Raw genomic sequence first — 9,894 nt, forward strand, 5'->3', positions numbered from 1 at the left:
CCAATGTAACCAAAATCAAGAGGGAGGTGGGAAATTAGGAAAGAATCTTTCAACCTATTCTCTGACAAAGGACTCATTTCTAAAATATACAGAGAATTGAGTCAAATTTATAAGAATACAAATCATTCCCCAATTGATAAATGGTCAAAGGATATGAACAGGCAGTTTTCAGAGAAAGAAATTAAAGATGTCTATAAGCACACGAAGAAATGCTCTAATTCACTATTGATTAGAGAAACGCAAATCAAAACAACTCTGAGGTACCACATCTTACCAGTCAGATTGGCTAAGATGACAAAACAGGAAAACGACAAATGCTGGAGAGGATGTGGGCAAATTGGAACACTAATGCATTGCTTGGTGGAGTTGTGAACTGATCCAGCCTTTATGGAGAGCAATCTGGAATTATGCCCAAAGGGCTATAAATACTTTCATACCCTTTGATCCAGCAATACCACTCCTAGGGTTATATCCCAAAGAGATCATAGAAATGGGAGAAAGACCCATATGTACAAAAATGTTTATAGCAGCTCTTTTTGTGGTGGCAGAGAATTGGAAATTAAGGGGGTGCCCATGAATTGGGGAATGGCTGAACAAGTTGTGGTATACGCATGTTATGGAATACTGTTGTGCTATAAGAAACGAGGAGCAGACGGTCTTCATATTTACCTGGAGAGGCTTATACAAACTGATGCTGAGTGAGAAGAGTAGATCCAGGAGAAATTTGTACACAATTACAGACACAACGTATGTATGATGACCAACTTTGATAGACTGGACTCTTCTCAGCAATGCAGTGATATAAGTCAATCCCAAAAGACTCGTGATGTAGAGAAATATGTGCATCCAGAGAAAGAACTAGCAAGAACTAAGTTTATATACAGGTGGAAGCAAAATACCTGATCTTTTTCCTTCTCTTATTTGGTTTTATGTCCTCCTTACCATTTTTCATTCCAGCTGGTACAACCCGTCCTTATAACCTGACCATTGTATAATGTGAAAGTATTTACAGATCCTATACTTGATAATAAGCTGCCATGGGGGGGAGGGGAGGGAGGGGAACAAAATGTGACACTCGAAGAATTGTGGAATTGAATCCTTTAAACTAAAAGGAAACAAACAAATTAATAAAAAAAAAAAAACCTTTCCCATTACTTCCCCCTAATGCACATATGGGCTCATAGAATGTGTACATTTAAAGGTAAATAGATACTATCCGAAACAAGTAAGAACAATTAGAAATTTTCATGAATTGAAGTTCTAGTTACATATAGTGAAGAGTAATAAATTATTAATTTAATCCAAGAGAAGTGTTTGCACCTGAAATAATAACAGTCAACATTCATATGGTATTTACTATGAGGAAGGCAATGGTGCTAAGCATTTTGCAAATATCTCATTTGATCCTCACAATCACCATGGGAGATAGGTGCTATTATTATACCCATGTTACATATAAGGAAACTGAGGCAAATGGAAGTTAAGTGACTTGCCCAGGATCACACAGCTAGTAAGTGTGACAGGCCTGATTTGAACTCAAGAAGAAGAGTATCCCCAGCTCCAGGTACTGTGCTTTATCCACTATACTACCTAGGTGGCCCATGAAATCGAGGTATAACGTCATTTCTCAACAAGACCCCTGTGAAATCCAAACATACATGTTAATTTAGGCATGCTTTCATTCACGGATATTGACGGCCCTACTTTGATTCCAGTTAATTCAACCTAAAGACTTGCAAAGTGCCTAGCCCTTATAAGGAAGGATAAACAGCCTTAAGTAATGAATTGACTAGATATTCACATTGCCTGGTGAGGGAAGAAGTCTTTTTTGCCAGGACTATCTACAGTTTGGAAAATATGAGGACAGAACAGAAAAGGTTGTGTTTCTCTGCTATCTACATGCATATACATAAACAAATACATGCATATAGATATTCAATCATATATAGACATATATGTATGTTACACACACATATACTCTCCCCTTCATTGCATAAACATTTTCTCAGAATTCTTTCTCTTACCTTGGAAATACCTATGATAAATTATGACAGATGTTCAAAGAAGCAAAAAAAAAAAAACCCTGTCACATTCTAAGAAGGAAGTTAGCAAAAAAAATTCTACCTTACTGATCCAATTTGTTGTAGGAATATTCCTTTGTTTTTAACAGAAATCATTTTCTCCTGAACATTAAAAGCTTAGTCTTAATTTTTCATTGAATTGAAAATATATCTTGTTTCCTTTCCTCTGCCTTCTCTTACTTTGAAGGGGCACTGTGTGGGGAAAGGGGGAAACCTGTTTCTTTAAAAGTCTTGAGTTGTGATGGAAACAGTACATAATTGTTCCATGTGTACAGTCACTAAATTAACCATAACAACGTATGAAGCCTAGTGTGGAGCTGTGGGTAAAACTACATTGCCAGAGGATCCTGTACCTGGTTCCCTTTCCAATCCTAGCTCTACCCCAGTTTTCCAAAGAGGAGCTAAGTAGTATGTGGAGGACTGGTAAAGGGAGGAAAGTGATAGATTTCCCTTCTGCTTGGAAACCAATTTTTCCCCCAGAAAGGTTACAAGGCTGACATCAAGTGGATTAATATGAAATAACAACTACAGATTCAAAAAATAATGGGATCTCAGAACTGAAGTGAGTTTCTTGAGCATTTGATCCAATTCTTATCAGAACAGGAGTCCCTCATAAAATGGACCCCATAAAGAGCCATTCAGTCTTTACTTGATGATCTTCAAGGAGAAGGAACTCACTGACTGCTGAGAAAATTAGGAAATTTCTCATTAGCTTGGCCTCACTACAACTTCTCCTCCTGGCTGTGGTCTTTGGGACCAAACATCCCAAGTCTAATTTCTTATTCACAGTGCACTCCTTTCTATCCTTGAAATGGTTATCACATAGCCCTTCATACCTTCAGCAGAGTAAGCATCTCTTTTTATTTCAACAAACCCCCATATGCCTTTGTTTCTCATGTTCATATCATCCTGTTTTCTCTTCTCTCAACTTACTCCCACTTTATCAATGTATTTCCTAAAATGCAACTCTCAGAAAATGAACACAAAAACCAAATTTGGTCTACCTGAAGTCAAATAAACAATCAGATGTAGTAGGGCCATCATCTGCCAACTTCGGGCTTTCTGGACCTTCTGCCACTCTCAAGGTAGCCTAAGTCCCAGTGATTCCTATGCTGGACTGTTCACTTGAATTACGCCTGCATTTCATAAAAACTCCAAGTCTTTTTCCATGTAAAATTGTCCTCTCACTATATTTGTCCCATCCTATACTGAAATAATAGATATTGTGAGCCCAAGTTCAGGGCTTTCTTTATTCCAGTTAAATATCAACTTCTTAGATTTAGCCCATTGTTTTGTGTCATCTTTTAAATTTGGAACCAGGGAAAGACAGAGACAGAGACACACAGAGACAGAGACAGAGAGATAGAGACATAGTGAGAGAGAGAATTTTAATCCTTCCTAAAACTATATAACAGTCATCCTTTCATTGAAGTTACCGGTAAAAATGACTAGCCCCAAAGCCAAAGAGATCCCTGGGGCACTCCACCAAGATGGATGGATAGATAGATTGATAGATACATAGATGGATGGATAAAAGTATAGATATATCCATGAGTCATCCAACTATTTCTGTATCTGCCAAACTGTTTTAGCATTTAGGCTGTATCTTCCTATTTCATCCACAAGAATGGTACAAGAGATTTGTCAAATTCTTTGGTGAAATAGAGGTATACTATGTTTTTGGCATTCCTCTAATGTTCTAGTGAAGTAACAATGTTAAAAGAAAAAAGAAGTGATGTTAGAAACTGGCATGACCTATTCTTAAAGACATCATCCTTGTTCTTGGTGGCTATTGTTTCTCCTTTTATAGGTTTAAAGGATTTTTTAAATTTCTGATATCTTTTCTTTTCATATCACCCTCATTCCAAATATATATCTCTATTCAGAAAACCATTTCACTTGTAACAAAGAATAAAAAAGAAATTAAGGGGGAGAAAAAACTTTCCTTTTTTTATACCACAAATCATCTGATCTTTTAATAAGACATTCTAGAATTTTTAACAGGAATCAAAGTCAAAATTGATGAAGATTCCCCTTAGTGACACATTTCTATCTCTAAGACCTGGGGCACCCCTTCCATTCTTTATAATTTTTCAGAGACCACTGACAATAGCACAGGAATCACATCTCCTACTTAGTCAGCATTCATAGACATACAGGGAGTCTCTAAAATCTTAGAGCTGCTCCAGGTTTCACTAAGAATTTGAAGACATCTTGGATAGTTCTTTTGGGTCTATCAACTTTAACTTATGGAAAGTAGCAAAGTGTCTTCTTATTACCTTGGAACTTAATTTGGGGGCCAAATCCCTACTGCCCATAGTTCTATCCTTTTCACGTTAATATCATTTCCGATAGAAGCAAAATAGAAGAATTGAGTAGTTCTGTCTTCTCTTTATTGTCCATTGTCCTCATCCCATTCAACACATGCAGCTGTCTGTTGGTGTTTCTCTATGCTTCAACATGGTGGGGAAAGGCCCTTTTTGGCTGTTGTCTTTCATATTCATTGCCAACTCAAGTAATTTTGAGTGTTCCATGCTATTCTTAAAGGAGACATGCCCATTCTGGTATCCATGTTCCTTTTCTCTGATGATATATCCGTTAGGCCACTTCTTCTGAGCAATTCTTCACAGGTAATATATTGTAGCTGAATCAGGCTCCCTGTACCTTTCCAATATGCTTTGGATGACTTGTGACTAATTCTCCGGACACTGTGTTCTGTAGCATTGCATCACTGGAAGAATGTGACATTAAAAAGATACATTTTTGTTTCAGGGAGAAGCTTGGAACTATTAAAAATTCTATGCAATTTCTCAAATCCAATCCAGCCATCCTCCCATTCATTTTGGAGCTCAGTTGGTCTATTCACAGTGTCCATCTGATACATGTATTCATAGATGAGCCCTAGGGTTTTCCTTTAACTGCATATCCTAGGTTGGAGAATAAGTATTCTTCATTTACTTGTTTTTATTTTCTGCTGGGATATTTAGACCAACCTCTTTTGGAAGTAATTTCATAGGCTCAGTGTTGTTCCAGAATTGGATGTCATCGGTACAATGTCATCAGAAAAAGTCCCGTTTGAAGAGTCTCACAAACTCTAGAGAATCCTTCTTCCATTTTAGACTGGACAGCCTTCTATATGTGTCTTTTCATTTTAGTTATTAAAAATCATTTTATTGAGTTTATTCAGAACATTGCTTCAGCTAATTACAACAAATGCTCTTCTCCCAAAATAAACAACCACCACAACTGTAAGTATCACCACCCAAACAGACAATAACCAGAACAATGCCATTAAAATTTTTTTCTCTTTTTGGAGAAGGGAAGGCAGGGCAATTGGGGTTAAGTGATTTGCCCAGGGTCACCCAGTTAGTAAGTGTTAAGTGTCTGAGGTCAGATTTGAATTCAGGTCCTCCTGACTCCAGATCCAGTGCTCTATTCACTGTGCCACCTAGTTGCCCTCTGCCATTCAACATTTTTAAATTAGTAATTTGGTATAGCTTTGTAGTCTTGCAATCCATTTGATCCAACTTCTAGCATCCCATATTCATGCCAAGCAATTAGCAGGAAAATAATAATCGCTAGTATACACATAGCACTTTAAGGCTTATAAGCCTCTTGAAAAACACCATCTCATTTGATACAGTAATCCTGAGAGGCAGGTGCTATTATTCCCTCCCTCCTTTACTGATGAGGAAACTGAGACAGGCAGAGGTTAAGTGATTTGCCCAGGGTCATATAGCTAGGGTCTGAAGCTAGATTTGAACTCAGTTCTTCCTGCTCTACAAGTCCAGAGCTCTATCTAATACCTAGATATGTAGTGGGTAGGATGCTAGACTTGGAAGTAGAAAGTCCTAAGAGAAAGTTTTGAGTAGAAAAACAATGTGCAGCATCTCCTCACCCTTTTCTCATATCCCCAAAGGTCAGACTATAGCTTCTTATTACCAATTTTTAACTTCTTTACCTCACTGAGGCAAAACACAACTAAATGAACTACAGTTGTTATGCCTAAATTGGAAAAGATTGACTTTCCTCCATGTAAGGAGAAGGAAGAGGACATGCTTTGTATTAAACAATTGAAGGCAGATAATAAGACACAGAATTATGAAGATTTCAAGTGAGTGTGTGTTACTCTCCTTTGTAGACTATTAAGTACCATATAAGTGTAAGATGTTATTCGTGTTAACATTTTTATCATCAGTTCCCTAGCACTTTCCCTGTATCATACCATTTCCTTGCTCATTTTAGGTGTGATTTTGCCAGTCGTTATTGCTCTGATAGCAATAACACTCTCAGTATTCACTCTGGTGGGATTGTACCGAATATGCTGGAAGACAGACCCAGGTATGTACTTAATTTATTTTTTGTAGGGAGGATAAAGACCCATCCCAAATTACCCTAACCTTTTCCAACTTTAAGACTCAATGGGACAAAAGGTATAGAAAGGAAGGAGCGGTATCATTTCATGATTGGGGAGAACCTCCCCTTCCCAAAGGGCCAAACAAGAAGCATCCTTCCCCTATGAGCTTATAAAGGTAGGGAATAAGGATGTTATGTCAATGCTTTAGCATTTAAGGAAGCATTGAGTAAACATTTAAATGTACAATACTATTAAGGGAGATTTTTTAACTCACTTTCCTCCATGGAAAAAGGGTCATTGCTACTCTTTTGCAGTCAGGAGTGTTTGGGCCAGTAATGTATAGAGTGATAGACTTGGAGTTAGGCATACCTGAGTTTAAATCCTACCTCAAACACTTACTTAGTTGTGTGATCATGGGCAAGTAATTTAGCCTCTTTGATCCTCAGTTTCCTCATCTGTAAAATAAAGAGATTCAACTCAATCACTTAGGCTCTTTCTAGTTCTAAATCTCTGATTCTAACCAGGAGCCCAGTATTTCAAAGGAATGGGTTTTTCATTTGACATTTATTTTTTAAATATCACATAAAATGGCACCCTTGATACTAAATATTTCATTGAAGAAAAGCCTACCAAACCATTATCAGATGTAGAAAAATCAATAGCAATTATTTTTATAAGACATACAAAACCACAGTGTTCTGGGCTCTGCCAGCTGGTGAAGTGTTACTAGCTAACTCACAAATGCAGTTCCTGGGACTAATCAAGGACTGAAGGGCACACAAATGGTTTAAGGCAGAGAAAGTCCAAGTTAAAATTGTCAAGGAAAACCTGCCATATTCATTTCAGCTCTCTGGGAGAAACATGGAGAAAACAAATCAGTCTTTCCCACCCTTCCTGAGAAGAATGTGGGAAGAGTCCTTAAGACCACCTTAGACAGTTTCCAAGAAGTGGAATGGATAGCATTTTCATAAATTGCTTTAATTTCCTTTAGCTTCCAAACCACCAATTCTGCCTTTCCTGGGGAATCAAATAACCTAGATAAAGCCAGTGGGCATTGTCAATATGTAAGTGAAGGATAAAAAGCTGAATTCATCAGTCAAAACATTTTATACTGACAAAGTGGTTTTCATTTAAGGATCTAAAAATAAGTTATCTGAGAAGTTAATTTTTTTTAAATGAGGATGTTTATCTGTGGGCTGAGTCTCAGAACACCCCCCCCAAAAGCTCAAACTTAAGGACATGTAAACATGTGTAACATACACATCTTACAGGTAAATGAGCAATCACAAAATTAGCCAACATTGTCTGGATAATGTTTAATTTGGAGAGAAAATATGGAAGTTGCAGCATGGCTATCATTATACCATTGAACACCAGGAATTAATAAACACTTCAAGTACATGGGTGAGATTTCTCCATAAGTAAGCAAAATCCATCCAGTTAGCTCTCTATAGAATCTGAGGATGTGACGTAGGGAAAAAAAAGCATTGTACTTGAAATCCAAAGATCTTAGCTCAAGTCCTGAATTACCACTTACTTTGTAACCTTGAGCAAACCATTGACTCTCTCTGAGCTTCAGTTTCCACATCTATAAGATGGGAGTAACTGCCCATATGGGGAAGATATGTTGGATGTGTTCTACCTAGATCAAAGGACACAACTGAAGATTCCTATTTAGGCTTAATGTGAGGTATTATTTTTTCTAGTGATTACAAGTGTCCATAAGTGGAATGTCTTAGCAAATAGTAAATATTTGTAGGTACATGGAAACCAAATGGAATTTGGCTGCTCACTTGCCATGGATCTTGTAAAAGAAACTCCTATTCAAGAATGGGCATATCCCAGATGATCTCCAAGACAACTGAGCATATCAAATGAGATAATGCATGTGAAAAATGCAGAGTGAACTATAATAATCAGAGAGCTATGAATAACAACAAGATTCTTAGAGCCTAGCACAGTGCCTTAGTAGGCACTTAATAAATGTTTGTTGATTAATTGTCCAGATAATGTGGGTATTCACCAAATCGTGACCATGTCTATGTTATGATCTAAGTGGTTTAAAAAAATTCAATTTGCAATTGTAATGGGAAAGTCAATTCAAATGAGGAAAACTATTCAGGACCATTTAAAATCAATTAATATAGTGGTCCAGCTTGAAAAAAAGTTATTACTAATCTGTATATTACTTATCTGTGTTTGTGATAAGTATAATAATTGAAAAAATAAAATCATTAGAAAGTACTTGTGAGACATTAAGATTTTGAATAGCTGGCTTCTATGAGTTAGAAGGGCAGAAAAATAGAACTGCTATGTTTCAGTTTGTTTGTATTGTTTCTCTGAAGTGAGAATCAATTATTTTGAATAGTTGGTTTATTTTTCCTTTTTCCCCCTCTGGGCTATAATCCTCCATAAAATCCTCTTCCATGCCTCATACTGGCATAGAGGTGACCCTGGGTACTTGAAGCTTTGTCAGCAGAGCACAAGTTCTGGCAGTTTGTACCACATTGGAAACGTCTCAAATATGGCTGAGTGACAGATAGAGTCTGTTTTCCAAGGATCAGTTTAGTTAATTTCAGAGAGGTACAGCACCAGTGGTCTGGACATCTGCCAATGATGGGGGAAGAAGGGCACATAGCAACCCATTAAATGAAGAAAATTAAAAATTGCTCTCATTTCTATGTGACTCCATTCTGCTTCTACATGATTTTGGGGAAATGGTGGGAATCATAGAGTTTTTAGATCAATGAAAATTTCAGTTTGACTGCTGGCTGGAAATATGAGACTCTTGTGAAACAGCTAAATATATTTATGGGAGAGCTGAATTATATCAATATTGACATTCTTACTATAAGCAAAACCAGGAGAAAGAAGATGTAGCTACATGGAACTCCTTGGGTTCATAGACACTCCTTGGAGAAGTTAAAAAAATATAAAAGACATTGGTACGGTGGATTTTATGACATTCACAAAAGCTACAAGAAATATTTCATGTAACAATGATATGTTGCAATGCTAATGATAAGTACTTATGAAAAGACTACCATGAAAAAATTGCAATTTATACACCAAAGAAATGAATGAGTCCAAAGGCTTATGGATTACAAAAAAAGACTCACACCGCTATATCATGAATACCTCTTTTTATAAAAGGGTTAAGTAAGCAGTGGATGTCGAGAATACTAAATAACATCTGGAACAAAACTGGCTTTACTTTGACAGTTAGCAAAAGACCTGTTATCCATATAGAGTTATGCCCGAGTCAACTTTATATAGTAGACCATTGACTTGGAGCTAAAATCAGAATGAGAAGAAGAAGAAGAAGAAGAAGAAGAAGAAGAAGAAGAAGAAGAAGAAGAAGAAGAAGAAGAAGAAGAAGAAGAAGAAGAAGAAGAAGAAGAAGAAGAAGAAGAAGGAGGAGGAGGAGGAGGAGGAGGAGGAGGAGGAGGAGGAGGA

General features: G+C 37.0%; 1 protein-coding gene across 3 annotated transcripts in view; it reads left to right on the forward strand.

The window, feature by feature from the left end:
* Positions 1–9,894, forward strand: part of EMCN (endomucin) — a 179,638-nt gene that overhangs the window by 140,803 nt on the left and 28,941 nt on the right. For all 3 annotated transcript variants that reach the window (XM_069093984.1, XM_069093981.1, XM_069093989.1), the window contains one exon: positions 6,327–6,422. In XM_069093984.1, coding sequence (XP_068950085.1) covers positions 6,327–6,422 — 96 coding nt within the window. The remainder of the gene's footprint in view (positions 1–6,326; positions 6,423–9,894) is intronic.

Source organism: Petaurus breviceps, unplaced genomic scaffold (assembly GCF_028583685.1).
Source record: "Petaurus breviceps papuanus isolate PSGF00001 unplaced genomic scaffold, PetGlider_PUasm1.0 126, whole genome shotgun sequence".
Lineage (NCBI taxonomy): Eukaryota > Metazoa > Chordata > Mammalia > Diprotodontia > Petauridae > Petaurus > Petaurus breviceps.